Genomic DNA, 15,659 nt, shown 5'->3' with positions numbered 1-15,659 from the left:
GGAAAACTTAACTAACAGCTAAAATGGAAATGTAGAAAAGAAAATCGTCAGTGAAATCCCCTCACATGTGTGCCTCCGTGGGTCATGATTTGTTTGAATCTAATGTTGATTGAAAAGTACTAACCAAAGTCTAGAATGTTTTCACTGGAGGAGTATCCATTATGAACAGACTGGATTTTAATGAATTACCTACATACAAAATAAAAGACAAGCCATTTGTAAAGAGTAATGGCCTTGATCTCAGCGTTTGGTATCACATCATCCTGGGCCTCTACATCCCCTGCATTCTGCAGCTAACTTCCCCTGGATGATGAGTCTGTCTTCATTTCATTTGGTCAATGTAGAAAAAGCATTTCTGTCTCTGAAGTTTGACTGTTTAGACACTGACGGACAATTTTTCAGTTCCCATGATTACATGTCCAGTCACCAAATTCTATATTTAAAAGGGACTACCTAACCTTCTTCTAAGAAAATAAAGAATGAAATCAGAATTTCCCAATCTCTGTGTCCACTATAAACTCTGTGCACCAGCCCCAGACCTGAGGTTAGAGAAGAGACTGAGCTAGGCAGTCATAATACCTGCTTATCTCCCCTTCCGGGTCCCCAGACTCCCCTTCTGGGACACGCTCTGACCCGCCATGAGAGTATGTGTCACTCTTACAGCTGTACAAGGCCTACGTTGCTTTTCCTGACTTTTTGCGTAATAGCACAGCTGCATGGTGGAAGAAAGAGATAGTGGAGCTCTATGCAAATCTTCAAGAGCCAGAGAAGAGCTTGAAGTTTGATGGATTGTGGATTGTAAGTGCAACCTTAGTTGTTTTTCCTTGGAAATGTTAGCAATCAAAACATGGGAGACTAGCAAAGGAGGGAACTAGAGCTGGAGGGATGCTATTACAGAATCTAGGTTCTGGGACCAGGAAAGGCAAGGATCATTGCAGGTCCACCCAGGGACATGTTGTCAAGTGGAAGTTGGCACCTGTGAAGGAGTTGTGCCACTGTTGGAGATGTTGGAGAACAAGAGAGAGAGGAAGACATACCCTGGCTTCTTTTACCTCCCACACTCCAATCTCTTGGCAGTGCCTCTCATGGCCAAATCCACCCAAAAGCCAATGGTAAGGAAGACTGAGAGCCAATCCTGTGATGCAAGACAGAGTTGGGGGTGGGCAAGGCATAGAGCTGAGAGCAAGTAGGCACTCACCATGGTACTGGTGCAGACCACCTTGAGGGAAGGGCTTAAAGGGCCTGTACAGATGTTTGTTATACTTGTCAGTTTACCTTAAGAGCAAGGCTTCTTGAGATGTCTCTGGGACATGTGTCTCTACTTGTACTTTTCTAGTGCTGGGAACCATATCAGTGTCCTGATTTCCTACCCCACTGTCTACTGGCCTGAAATCTTAAGCAAGTTCTAGGCCAGCTCTGAGGAGCTTCTCAGGTCTGGGCCAGGATGGAAGAAGCTTGTGATTCACCCAAAGACAAACGTATAAGTCTACTGGTGGCCTTGGGGTCTCCTTGGCTACTTACACCTTCAGGATAGATAGGCACAGAGTAGACATGTGAAAGGTCTCAAATGAGCACAAAAACAGACAGATCAGAGGGAAAGCTGTAGCTGGGTAACTCAAAATAATGAATAGTTCATAAAATACTTGCCTTTGCCTGCTTAAGATAGTCCACTATATAAAGTTTTAACTTTTCCTTTCATAAAGTCGGCAATGAACATTCTCTCAGGAACCCCTGCTCCTTGCATTTAAATTCCCCAAAGTATGATTTTATTTCCAGACTTGTTTCTGAGTTATGTACAACTTTTCAGGAGTGTATCTATGGCAGAACAGGAGATACCTCTCCTTGTGTTTGGTCTATGCCAATATCAGAATTAGTCCAAGATATTCTACTAAGAAAGGGTAAGGGAAGAGGATGGTAACCACTGGCCACAGATGAAAAATGAATAATTTGTTCATAGAAAAGCAAAGATGGGCTTCTTGTATGAAGGAGATGAATCAAGAGATTTTTTTCAGGCTTGGATCCAGCATTATCTCAATATTTTTCTCACTATGAAACAATCCTCAAAAGTTTAAAAATGCTGAATAAGGTAGAAATAGTTCAGCCCTCAAGCAACAGGAATTCTTAGAGACCATTTTGGTTGATGCTGGGTATTAAGCAGAGTAAATTAAGCCAGCAGCTGAGTGAGGGCATAGTCATCGACCAGAGGTAGTGTCCTCTGTGGAAAAGGCCATACTTCCCCTGACATGATGGAACCTTTTTTCTAACTCATTTCAGGATATGAATGAGCCATCAAACTTTGTGGATGGATCTGTCACTGGCTGCAGAGATGAACTTCTGAATAACCCACCCTATATGCCATGTATGTGAAATGATTACTTCATCATATTACTTCCCTACTCCAAGACTCTGAAAGTTTTCCTTACTGTCAAAATGAAGCATAATACAGGAGAAAGAACACACTCTCAAACATGACATAAAATCCCAAATAGAATAACCCTGAATAAGAGCAAATAAATAAATTTCTAACCAAGCACAGAAATAATGACATGATGTCATATGAAAGAAACCAAACACTATATGGTACCATTGATTATATTGACAACTATGAACTGATTACTAAAAATATAAATAAATTTGTACACACACACACATGCATACAGGCATGTATGCGCGCACACAGACGTGCGCGCGCACACACACACACGTTCTTTTGATTAGAGAGTGAAAATCTGGCTTCTGAACTTTCTCTGCCTGTGTTCACATACTCTTCCTGAATGATGATCTCTAGTTGTACAGTGCCTTCTGTATGTATGGATTCCACATCTGCAAATTCAACCAACCATGGATTGAAAATATTCAGGAAAAAACCAAACAATAAAAAATTACAAAGCAATAAAAATAATACAAATAAGAAACAATACAGTATAACAACTATTTACATAGCACTTACATTGTATTAGGTATCATAAGTAATCTAGAGATGATTTAGAGTATACGAGATGTGCATAGGTTGTATGCAAGTACTACATCATTTTATGTAAGTGACTCCAGCATCCGCGAATTTTGGTTTCCATGGGGGTTTCTAAAACCAATCCCTTGTAGATACCAAGGGACAATTGTATTGTGATACAAACAGAAATAGGGTGTTGGGATGAAAGGGATCTCACAAGATTGAATCTTCCCATTTTACAGAGGCCCAAGGAAGGAAGTGACTCATTTCCTAAAAGCACTGTACGAGTAATTTGTGGGACAGAATCTAGAATCCAAGTTTCTCCATGTCTCGGTCACTGCTATGCTGCCCATTGCTCACTAAATCATTCATTCATTTATTCATTCATTTTCTCCTTCCTCCCTTAGTTTAATATTTGTATGTCAGGCAAGTGCTGCTAAATCAGAAAGATTTAGAGACATTAACACAAACTTGATCGAAACAAGATCTATTCCCTTGAGAACATTACCATCTAGTGGAAGAGACAGTCATAACAACAAGGGGGTTTATTAATAGCACTCTATAAATTAAATTAGAGTTGGAGCCAAAAGAAGGATGCTTTCCCCTTCTTAAAGGGTACCTTATTCTTACCCTTCATTAGTTATAAAGTCAAAGGATGTTGATTCTGAGACTAAAAAACTCATGAAATTAGATCTGTTACTGGTAACAATATTGTGAGTTAAAATAGAGAAATGCCAAAATGAGGGTCATTTCTAGTGAATCTGTGAATCAAGTTGTTGGGGAAATAACTCAACATTTTCCCTCAGATTTGGAATCCAGGGACTGGGGCCTGAGCAACAAGACCTTGTGCATGGAGAGCCAGCAGATCCTGCTGGACGGCTCCCCGGTGCGGCACTATGACGTGCACAGCCTGTACGGGTGGTCCCAGACCAGACCCACATACGAGTGAGTGTATTTTTGTCACTGGCAGCAAAGATAATTTTCCATAGTTACTTTTGTCTTTTTATTTATTTATTTTAATTTATCAATATACAATGTAGTTGATTTCCTTGTCCCTTTACCAATTCCTCCTTTTCTCCCTCCTTCTTCCCCCTTCTGAATTTTCATATTAGTATTGTGCTTGTATCTACATGATGCCAGTCAAATGCATGAATGTCCAGAACTATTACCTAACTCAAGGTCATTAAGATTTGCTCCCATGTTTTCTTCTAAGAGTTTTATGGTTTTAGGTATTATGCTAAAATCTATGATCTATTTTGAGTTAATTTTTGTGTGAGGTGTGAAATAGGGGTCTAATTTTGTTCTTTTGCATGTGGATATTCAACTATCTCAGTTTGTTGAAAAGACCATTCTTTTCTCTATTTAATTGTCTTGGCACCTTGTCAAAAATCGACTGACAATAAATGAGAGAACTTATTTTTGGATTCCCAATCCTATTCCATTGATTTCTGTGTCTACCCTTATGACAGTGCCACACTGTCCTGATTAATAAAATGTGAATCATGTGAATCTTCCAATTTTGCTTTTCTTTTTCAAGATTGTTTTGGCTATTCTGGATCACATGCATTTGATATAAATTTTAGAATTAGCTTGTCAATTTCTACAAAATGGCAACAGGGATTTGATGCGGATTACATTGACTCTGGAGATTAATTGGGGGAGTATTGCCATCTTAAGAATATTAAGTCTTCTGATCCATTAACATAGGATGTCTTTCCATTTATTTAGAGCTTTAATTTCTTTGAACAATAATTTGTAGTTTTCAATGTACAAGTTTCTGGCCATTATCTCTTCAAATATTTTTCTTCCCCTTTCTCCTTTCTTTTGTCCTTCTGAGATTCCCATTAAGTGTGTGTGGATACACTTGATAGTGTCTCACAGGTCTTTGAGGCTCTGTTCATTTCTCCTCATTCTTTTTTTCTTTGTGTTTCTTAGACTGGATCATCTCTACTGACCTGTCTTCAAGTTTGCTGATTCTTTCTTCTGTTAGCTCAAATATAATATTGAATCTGGTCCTTCTAGTGAATTTTAATTCAGTCATTGTATTTTTTAACTCCAGAATTAAAAAAAAATAATTTCTTATTCTTTGATATCTTCTATGTAGTGAGACATCATTCTTATACTTTAATTTTTTAGGTATGTTTTCTTTTAGTTCTTTGAACATATTTATAAGGGCTAGTTTAAAATTTTTATCTACTAAGATCTCTTAGCAACATTTTCTGCTGCCTACTTTATTTCCTGTGTATACATGACAGATTTTTCCATTTATTTTCTTCAATTTTTTTTGTTAAAAATTAGACATTTAAGATAATAAATTGCAACAACTCTGGCATAAAACCTCTCCCTCATCTTCTGCAAAGTTTGTTGTTGCTCTTGCTGTTCTTATTGTTTTACTCGTTGTTGCTTATTTGTTTAGCAACTTTTCTAGCTATTTCTGTAGATTTTGTACTCTCCTGCAGAATATGGCCACTGAGTTCTCTCGACCTTTTCTTTTTAATTTTTTTTTTTAACCCTAGCTTCTTTGGGAATGCCCCTGGATGAGTACAATTTGATAGTCAGCCAGTGATTGTTCAAAATATTTCCTTTGTCAGAGGAAAACTTTTAACAAAGTTCAACAGGTGAGGAAGACTTTATTCAAGGCTATTGCAATACAGAAGAGGGACTCAGTCTGAGCTCAACTCTGTTGAGACAAAAGTCTGGAGAGTTTTTGAGAGGTGAGGTGGGAGAAATGTAGACCACCTGCAAAGGAAAAGCAAACTTTCTCCTGTCTTCATGACAGGAGTGGTTTTATAAATTGAGCCAAGGTGCCCTGCTGAAGTTAGGCTCCTATCCTCCTACAGAGACTGGGAGATAGGGATACTATCTTCCTTGACGATTACATTTCAAAAGGGTGGCTGCCAGATCCTTGAGAAAGACATTCTCGCAAGCAGCTTATGAAAAGATTTAAAGGGACAGAGAAATAATGTGCTGTTACATTTTTTCTAAAGTAAATGCTCCAAGAAAGGGAGGTAGGAAGAAGCCTATCTAAATTTAGTCAAGCTGAGGGGAACATTAAGGCCATTTCAGTCAACTTAAATGCCTTACCTCTATGTCTTTTACCCTTTGCCAAAGAGGATGGAAGCCGTAGAACTTTACTACAGAGAGCAGCTGCAGCCTGGAGCCTGAGGCAGCAAAGGTGTTCCATTCTGAGCCAGAGAACCTCTTTCCAGAAAGAATCTTCTCCCTAAAAGTGATGCTAAGAATCTGTTCTCTAAAAGTGATGCTAACAAACTTCACAGCAGGACAACTAGACATATATCTGTGCCTAAAATATAGATTTCATTAAAAAAAATCTAAATAGCCAGTTACGTACATGGAGGTAAAAGGAGAGGGCAGTGTGAGGAGGTAAGAGGAAGGCAGGGTGAGGGTAGGACAGCTATTTAGGGAACAGTTCCTCTGTCCCAGTATTATACTGGTTCTTTCATGTGTACTGTCTCACAACTTCAAGAGGAAGGTTTTTTTGCACTCCTTTTACTGTTAGAAAACTAGTGTCCATCCTCAAACTCACCTCTTTGTTCCCCTCCAACCAGAGCCGTGCAGGAGGTGACAGGGCAGCGAGGAGTTGTCATCAGCCGCTCCACATTCCCCTCTTCTGGCCGCTGGGCAGGACACTGGCTGGGAGACAACACGGCTGCGTGGGACCAGCTGGGGAAATCTATCATTGGTGTGTGGGCTTATTCCCCGGGACCTCTGTTGGCCAGGAGGGGACTGGAGTGCGTGCTGTTCAGCTGCCTGGTTGTATCTAGATCATTGTCTAGCAGTAAAACCAACAAGAATTGAGTTCTCTATGGGTGTCAGTCTTAATTTACACCCATCTTTCAATATTTTTATGATGAATGATCCATGGCTTTCTAATGGGGCAAGGAAAAGTCAGGTCAAGCCTTCTCTTTTTTCCCCAGAGTGTTTATTCATCCAACATAGCCATATCTTCTCATTGCAGGCATGATGGAGTTCAGTCTCTTTGGAATTTCTTATGTAAGTCACATTGGGGCCATTACTAATATAACCCAGCCAGATTTCAGTGTACCTGCAACCCAAGAAAAGCCCACCTCATGCTCTGATTTTGCATCTTCTCAGACAGGAGCAGACATTTGTGGGTTCTTTGGAGATGCTGAATATGAGATGTGCATTCGCTGGATGCAACTGGGGGCATTTTATCCATTTTCCAGGAACCACAACACCATCGGGACAAGGGTGAGGAAGCAGTTCATGCTGCAGTTTGTTTGTACCCTCAGATCATAATTTCTTTTTAACCCTCAAGAGTATCTTATGTATTTCCTGAGAAAAATCATAAAAATCTCCAGAACCTCCATTTCCTGGAAAACTCATAAAGTTCAGAACCCCTGAGTTATCAACAATTTCTAAAATATACTTTTTCAAAACTCCTGGGTGATTAGTACCTATGAGGAGAGAATTTTTTAGCTCCCTCATGGGGAATAAAATAAAAGAAGCCCCCTTTGCTTTTAAGAATAATGAATTTGTATTTCATTCAAACTTATCCAAGATATGTCAGTGCTGCATAGACACTAATCTCTGTACATGTGTGCAGGGCCAAAGCCAGACCTGTGCGGATAACTTAGGAAATGGTGATCAAGAGGAGGAAGCAAGAAGCTCTAGTTTTGTAGGGTGGCCATGGTGGGGGATAGGTTAGGCTAGAAATAAAGGGAGAAGTGGTGTGCAGACTACACATGGAATAAGTGTCCACTAATCCCTTTCTGACACCACCAAGATGGAGTAAAGAAGACGTGATCTTTTATATGCTCCTTTATCCCTGTAGAGACAAGATCCTGTGGCCTGGAATTCAACCTTCGAGATGTTCTCAAGAAAAGTCCTCCAGACCAGATATACCCTGCTGCCTTATCTCTACACTCTGATGCATAAAGCTCACGCTGAGGGCAGCACTGTCGTCCGACCCCTTCTCCACGAGTGAGTATCGCCTCTTTCCCTAAGTAGCAGGTCTGGGCATGTCTTGTAAATAACCCTCCGTGACAGCCGTAACAGTATGGGAGAACTTTTCATTTATTTTTTAAGGTTTACAGATGACAACACAACATGGGATATAGACCGTCAGTTCTTGTTGGGTCCTGCCCTCTTAATCAGCCCTGTGCTGGAAAGTGTGAGTTTGTCATCATAGATCAGAAACCCTCCAATCACATAAATCTAAAGTCACAAGAAAAACATTTTAAAGATCATCTTGCCTTGTCCAGCTCACTATTTTCAGGCAAGTGCCTTTCTAGGACTCTGAAGGAGATCTTTTTCTTTTTTCTACATCTCCACGAACGAAATCTTCACAACACCGATTAATTTTGCTTTTAGAATTTTGTCACCTTGTACTCTTTAACAATTTACTTTCTCAACAATTTACTTTTTTGTGTGAATAAGTATTTCCCAGAATCTTTAATAAAGTCTCTCAAATTCTAAAATCACTGATAAAATTTCTATTTTATCTTAATTCTGCCAAAAATATTCTAAAAATTAAAATGAAATTATTTCCTTATTGGAAATAATGACGTTGATTTTTACATTTCAGAACACATTTGAGATCCATGCTTATTTTCCCAGAGCCCGTTGGTATGACTATAGCACGGTAAGAACTAACATATTTTGTAAAGAACCACATTGGTTGATGCAGGTTAGAGAAATATCTAGAGATCTCTCCTGACTTCCAGGCATGTGTTTTCTACAGCAATAATTTTCAACCTTTTCAGCCTTGGCAAGGTTTATTTAAGTGAAAGTGTGCATAAAATATAAATAGATAAAATCTAAGGACTTATATCATGTTGACACCCCACCCCCATACCCACCTTTCTGAAGTTACAGAAAAAAGACTATATTTTCAGAGTCTTAAGCAAATCTGAAAATCAGTGATTTTCTCCTTCAGTTTGCAGTGATTTTCTGACTTTCCAACATGCTTCCTTGAAAAGAAAGAACTTGTAATAAAGCATGCACTTATTTAATCTATTTATCTGTCATGATTTCTTGCCTATATTCTCCTTTCTAGGAATCTGGTGATGAATCGACAGGTGAGTGGAAAATCCTGCAGGCTCCCCTTGACCACATCAACCTTCATGTCAGAGGAGGCTACATCCTGCCTTGGCAAGAGCCTGCAATGAACACTCACTCCAGGTAAGAAGAGGTGATATTTGATGGCCTTGCTGTGCCATAAGGAGGTAGCCTTACAGCCACTTGTAGCCACCTGTAAGGCTGGCTGTTCCACCTTTACCAGATCTATGTGGATAAGTAAACCAAATTGCAGGCAGCTTTTATTCGCATTCTGTGAGTGCCTTCTGAGTGGGATCTGGAAGAGGATGATTTCGTGAAGTTGGTTTTGGGGAGGTCTTTACCTGTGTCACAGGGAAACATTTTCCTGAGAAAATATTTTTGAGGGCATAGCATGTTTCTCTTTCCACACCATTAAAAAAAAGAGAAAGAGAATATTAATGAACTCTTCAACTCATGATGTCTATCCAGAGATTTAGTGCTCATTCCCAGGTGTACATTGGTCAACCCAAAGTATACCCAATATATATATTTATGGGTTGACCATACATATACAATGTATATATATATAATGTATGTGTACATATATACACACATGTACATATATACATATACATGTATATTCATGTGCATTTGATATATAAAAATACATCTAAAATCATTTATTAAGGAGAACATGTTATTTTGTGAGAGGCACATAAGTACAACAATAACTCAAACAGAGCGACGTTAACTTTCAACCTTGTGTGTAAAGCATGATTTTATATGAAAGAGGGCTTTGAGCTGAGTCATGAATAATGAATAGGATTTGAATGTATGAAGACAGAGGGGACAGATATTCTGGGATGATTAAAGAACTAAAGGAGAAAAATTAGCTGTGTTTGGGAAATTGTAAACCATTCAGTTTAACTGGAGCATAGATAAGGGAGGGAATAAAATAAATAAATTTTAAGCAGGTTAGGATCAGATCGTGGAGGGCTGTGAATACCAACATTTTGTAGCAATCTGAAAGGTTCATTTTTTGGTTGTTGGTTTGTTGGTATTTTTTTTTGGTGGGGGGGTTCTTCCTAGGCAATTCACATCTCATCATATTACTTGTAATATGTATAAAGTATGTGTATTTGATTTTTGAAAGTGGAAGTTCAACCAAATGTTTTATTAAATTAAAAATTTTTTCCATTAATTTCCAAGTGTTTTATTTTATCTTTTTTAAAACCTATTTTTAGAACTTTATGTTCATATTTAATATATTACCTTTATTTCTGGATAAGTAATATTTTCAACAGAAGCTGTTCGTTCTTGCAGTATGGAGAAAAATAACTCATGTTTTTTGATAGTCGACAAAACTTTATGGGATTGACTGTTGCTCTGGATGAAAATGGGAGTGCTGAAGGTCAGGTGTTCTGGGATGACGGAGAAAGCATCGGTGAGTACGAACCTTCCAGTGTTCTTGTACATCACTCAGAAAAAACATACGAAAGTAGCTGAATCCCGTGTCCTTCCCTTGTTTAAATCCTTGTTTTCACTGTGTTAGCTAATATCTGCCTGCATGTAAAAAGTATCTAGGGTTGTGGTAAGGGTTAAACAGCTGAAAATGCAGCTTCTAAGCTCTGTAGCTCTGCGGTTTCCAAAGCTGACGGTTTCCCACCCCCTCTTGTGTTCCTGTGTGAGTGAGAGGACTTAGCAGAAACCACAGACTACCAGCAGTTTCCTGTACAGGCAAGAGATAAAGTTGCTTCTTAATTTGTGCTGAAGAAGACCCCCACTCAAACCTTGCACTCACTCTTTAGAAGTAGTCTCGCTCCTTGACCAAGATTCCTGTTTTTGTGCCCAGCTGTGAAACGTTGGGCCAGCTGTGATAAGCCCCTTACCCAAAGCTGTTAACCTAGTTAACCACTTGTTAGAAGACCCCCGATTTAGGGGGCCCTGCCTGGATACAGGCAGGGAGTCAATAGAAATACTTGTTTGCTTGCTTATTTGAGAGGGTATATAAATTGAGTTCACCCTACACTTGGGGCTCAGGACTTTGGAATTCTAATCCCCCTGGGTCAGCTGGCTTAATAAATCATCTGACTTCTCCTTCTCTCTGAGCGACTGCGCTTTCTTGGAGGCACTCTTCCGTTAACAATACCACAGCAACTCAGCATATAATTAGCAGGAACTAAAAACTTATCTCTGTTTCTGCTACTGTCAATAAGGCAATGATGTTGAGAGAATTTTTTGCAACTTTTGTCTGCTCATATATATTACACTATAATTATTATAGACCAGGTGTGGACCCCAGCTTCGTAAGTTCAGGAACCTGATGTTATAGATTCTGCCATGGATGATCTATCTCCACGTAATTGTCTCACTCTGGTAAAACAGTGTGGATGCAGATGTCAGGCTGACAGTTAATTCATTCTCAACAGGGTATAGACATGGCTCTATTATTTAGACCAGACACCTGTATCAGGCATCCTTTTCCTCATAAGTAGGCATACTCAGGAGACAAATTGGAGCTTAGAAAATTTCTTGGTGACTCGTAAATTGGAAATCAAGTATTTCCAAAAGGATACTTATATCAACAAAATATTACTTTGTATGTGTTCTTTCCCTAGTCAGGCGATGTGCTAGTTCTACCTTAGATAATTGGGATTTGTCATTATAATCAAAACACTCTCTTCCTCAGACATTTTTATAGAAATACACACTGTTACAAACCAAGTCTCACTCTTTACTGCTTATTACTGTGGACAAGAACATTCTAAACTTGCAACATGCCACATTTTCTGAAATTATAGCTTGTTTTTTACTACTGGTGTTTCTAAGTCATTCTTTTTTTTTTTTTCTTTACTATAAAGATTATATATTCTCATTAAAGAAACATTTTTAAAGATATAAAATTAGAAAATAATACAACCACTTTAGTATTTTTTGCTCTATTGCCTTTTACTTTTATATTAAGAAAATGCTTAATTTTTTACATAGCTGAAACATACTATGTATTTAATTTGTGAATCCTGTTTATTTTCACTTAACATCATCATGACAGAAACATATAGATGTTATTACATTCTCCTTATAAACACCAGTATGATTACCATATTCTATTGAAATAATATGCCATAATTTATCTAACTGTATAATTAATCTCTATAAAGTATGTTTTCAGTTTTCATTGTTATAAATTACATTTTTGAGTATTAAATTTGGTGTGCATTTCAGATTATTTCCATAGGGTAGGTTCTTAGAAGTGAAATTATTGTTTTTTAATCAACTTTAGGAGTTTAATTTGAATAAATAAAATGTATCCATTTTGACAATACAGTTCTAAGTTTTGACAAATGTATGCAGTTGTGTAACCATCAACACGATCAGATACGGAATATTTTCATAACCCCAGAAGTTCCCTTTATACTTTGCAGTCAACTTCCCCCAGTCCCAATCCCTACTTCCAGGCCCTGGCACCACTGTTCTGCTTTCTGTCACTATAGGTTAGTATTGTCTCCGGTAGGTTTTATATCAGTAGAATCATACAGTGTGTACTCTTTTTTGTGTTCTGGCTTCTTTCACTTATCAAAATGCTTCTTAAATTCACCCATGTTGTTGCACTTGAAAGGAGTTAATTACTTTTTATTCCTGGATAACCTTCCATTGTGTGGTTATATCACAATTTGTTTATCCATGGACTTATCGATGAATATTTCGGTTGTTTCATTTTTGGACCATTATGCGTAAATCTGTTATGAGTATTTGTGTATGAGTCATTTTGTGATCATATGTTTTTATCTCTCCTGGGTAAAAACCTGGAATGGAATTCCCACTGGAATTGCTGGGCCAGGTCATATGACAAGTGTATGTTTAGCTTTTGTGGAAACTGCCAAATTACTTTCTAAAGTGGGTACTACTTGCCATTACTAACAGCAGTAGTTGAGAGTTCAAGTTTTCTACATCCTCATCCCAACACTCGGTATTTTCAGTTTTAAAAATTGTGACTATTACGGGAGATATATATGATGGCCCCTGACTTAGGATAGTTCAACTTACGATTTTTTGACTTTATAATGGTGCAAAAGTGATACACATTTAGTAGAAACTGTACTTAGAATTTTGAATTTTGACATTTTCCTGACCTGGTGATATGCAGTGTGATACTCTCTTGCAATTCTGGGCAGCGGCTCCCAGCCAGCCACGTGATCACATGGGTAAACAACCAATATTCTACAGCGGACTGTGTGGCCTGCATTTTTTGGATATCATGTTTTGTGTTTCCCCATCCTATGAAGTGTGTAGAACACCCATTTAAGATTTATGATACTTTCAACTTATGTTGAATTTATCAGAACGTAATCCCATCCATTTGTATGTCTTCTTATGTGAGGTTATCGGTTCAATTCCTCTGCCTATTTTGGTTGTGTTCTTTGTCTTTTTATTATTGAGCTGTAAATGTTATGTATACCAGTCTTTTATTAGGTGAACGATTTGCATTTCCCTGTCTGTGGCTTGCCTTTTCAGTTCCATTATGGCATCTTACAAAAAGCAAAGTTTAATTTTGATAAAAAATAAGCTTATGCATGCTTTTCTATTATAATTTTTGTTTCTTGTGTCTTGGCCTAGCCCAAGGTTAAAAAAAACATTGTCTCATTTTTTTTTTTTTTTTTTAAGGAAGCTTTAAGTTTTAGACTTTACATTTAGGACCATTGTCTATATTAAATTTTGCATGCATGTATGATTCCTTTTTTTTCCATATTTTTATCGAATTTTTTCAGCACCACATTTTCTAAAGCACAGTCTTTTCCCTATATTATTATCTTGACACCTTTTTTATATATCAATAGGTCCTATGTAGCTGAGACTTTATTTTTGGATTATTTGTCCTGTTCCATTGATGTATATGTCTATCCTTATGCCAATATCATACACTCTGACTAATGTAGCTTTAAAGTTGGTTGTGGAATCAGATTTGGAAGGTTCTCCTACTTTGTTTCTCTTTTTCAAAATTATTTTGTCTATTCCAGCTCCTTTGTATTTCACACAGATATTTAAATCAGTTTGTCAATTTTTAACAACAGTAACAAAAAAAAAAATCTGCTGGAATTTTGTCTGGAATTGTTTTGATTCTATCAACCAATTTTGTGATATCTGTCATCTATCCAACTGTCTGTGTATCTATTTATTGCCTATCATGTGTACATGATTTCCATTTACTTAGATCTTCTTAAATTACTCTCAGCAATGTTTTATAATTTTCAGTGCATGGGTATTGCACATGGTTTGTTAAATGTACCCTAAGTGTTTCTAAGTCTTTGATGGTATTGTAAATAACATTTTAATTATCTCTCAACAGTGTATGAATAATATAACCTTATATTCATTTAATGTAGTGTATAGGAGAGATTTTTTCCAAATGATTTAGTTGCCTATTTATAGGTTGAAACTTGCTAAAAAGAAAGATATGAACAAATTCCTATTCCTTCTCTTTTAAGAGTTATTTTGACTTCTCTTTTAAGAGTTCGGTTCAGTCTTTAGACTTTCTTTTTAAAACAATCAATCTGATAAGTAAACTCTTATATAGAGAGGCATGTGGCATTCTAAAATTGAATAGATCTGTGTTCAAATACCATCTCAGTCTATCTCTAGTTGTATGTCTTCTAGCAAGTTACACCATATCTCTTTGTCTGCATTTCCTCATTTCTAATAACTATTAGATTCCACTTATTGTAAATTTTTATGCATAGAAAATTATTTAATATATATAGAACATTGCTAACACATGGGTTCTAAATAAAATTCTTCATTAAAATGCAAGGTAAATAAAACTCCATTGTAAACTTTTAAGATGAGATATTCTACATTAACATCAGCGTGGTTAATAAGACAAGAAGTCCAAAAGTCAGAAAAAGGAGGTTTTACAGCTGCTAAGTCAGGTTTCCAGGGAGTGGCAGGATTTGAGCCTTATAAGAAAATAATATGCCACCAGGCTCACTTATAAATTTAAGAACTGTGTTTATTAAATGCACTATAATGTTCCCCTCTCTTGAAAGTACATACTTTTTCTCAAATTTAGTCCATGTGAAACGTGAAATTTTAATCAAAGTTTTGCTTGGTGAGCAAGAAATCACAATAGAAGGAGTTAGTACCCATGATGAGCTTTCAACACTGCATCACGTCAGCAACACTCTCACCAACATGACTGCAGACCATCTGCATTGTCAGACCATGCCAGTTACGAGTTGGTTAACAGGTAGGAAGTAATACCACTATCACGGTAGGAAACATGGGTGATTAAGCCAGTTAAAAAAATAGTAAGATAATGAGACTAATTTTGCACACTTCAAGTTTGAGATACCTGTAGGATCTCCTGGTAGGGATGGCCAAATGGAGTTTAAAAATATGGATGCCATGATTGAAAGACTAAGAAATTGAATGAAGCTATCAACCTGAATGTACCATGACAAATAGAAATCATCCACCGTATTTAAAGATAATCAGTCTGAAACTTTATTTTTTTGAGAAATAAATTTTTATAAAAAAGAAATGCCTCCTTTTTTTCAGTTCTGGATCTTGACTCAAGCTTTTTTTTTTTTTTGGTAACAGCTTTATTGAGATACAATTCATATACCATTCAATTCATCCATTTAAAATGTAAAATTCAATGGTTTTAGTATATTCACAGAATTGTGTATCC

At 37.2% G+C, this 15,659-nt stretch overlaps 1 protein-coding gene across 1 annotated transcript in view; it reads left to right on the top strand.

Moving 5' to 3' along the window:
* The window catches only part of MGAM2 (maltase-glucoamylase 2 (putative)), an 89,189-nt gene that overhangs the window by 62,296 nt on the left and 11,234 nt on the right, over nucleotides 1–15,659 (top strand). Inside the window, exons 34-44 of the mRNA XM_063101002.1 lie at nucleotides 664–798; nucleotides 2,275–2,359; nucleotides 3,757–3,895; nucleotides 6,520–6,653; nucleotides 6,930–6,964; nucleotides 7,067–7,183; nucleotides 7,767–7,915; nucleotides 8,021–8,105; nucleotides 8,520–8,576; nucleotides 8,991–9,115; nucleotides 10,327–10,415. Of these exons, the coding sequence (XP_062957072.1) occupies nucleotides 664–798; nucleotides 2,275–2,359; nucleotides 3,757–3,895; nucleotides 6,520–6,653; nucleotides 6,930–6,964; nucleotides 7,067–7,183; nucleotides 7,767–7,915; nucleotides 8,021–8,105; nucleotides 8,520–8,576; nucleotides 8,991–9,115; nucleotides 10,327–10,415 (1,150 nt within the window). The remainder of the gene's footprint in view (nucleotides 1–663; nucleotides 799–2,274; nucleotides 2,360–3,756; nucleotides 3,896–6,519; nucleotides 6,654–6,929; nucleotides 6,965–7,066; nucleotides 7,184–7,766; nucleotides 7,916–8,020; nucleotides 8,106–8,519; nucleotides 8,577–8,990; nucleotides 9,116–10,326; nucleotides 10,416–15,659) is intronic.

This window comes from Cynocephalus volans, chromosome 6 (genome assembly GCF_027409185.1).
Source record: "Cynocephalus volans isolate mCynVol1 chromosome 6, mCynVol1.pri, whole genome shotgun sequence".
NCBI classification, from domain to species: domain Eukaryota; kingdom Metazoa; phylum Chordata; class Mammalia; order Dermoptera; family Cynocephalidae; genus Cynocephalus; species Cynocephalus volans.
Note: the sequence above shows the minus strand (reverse complement) of the source record. Positions and strands in the feature narration are given on the sequence as shown.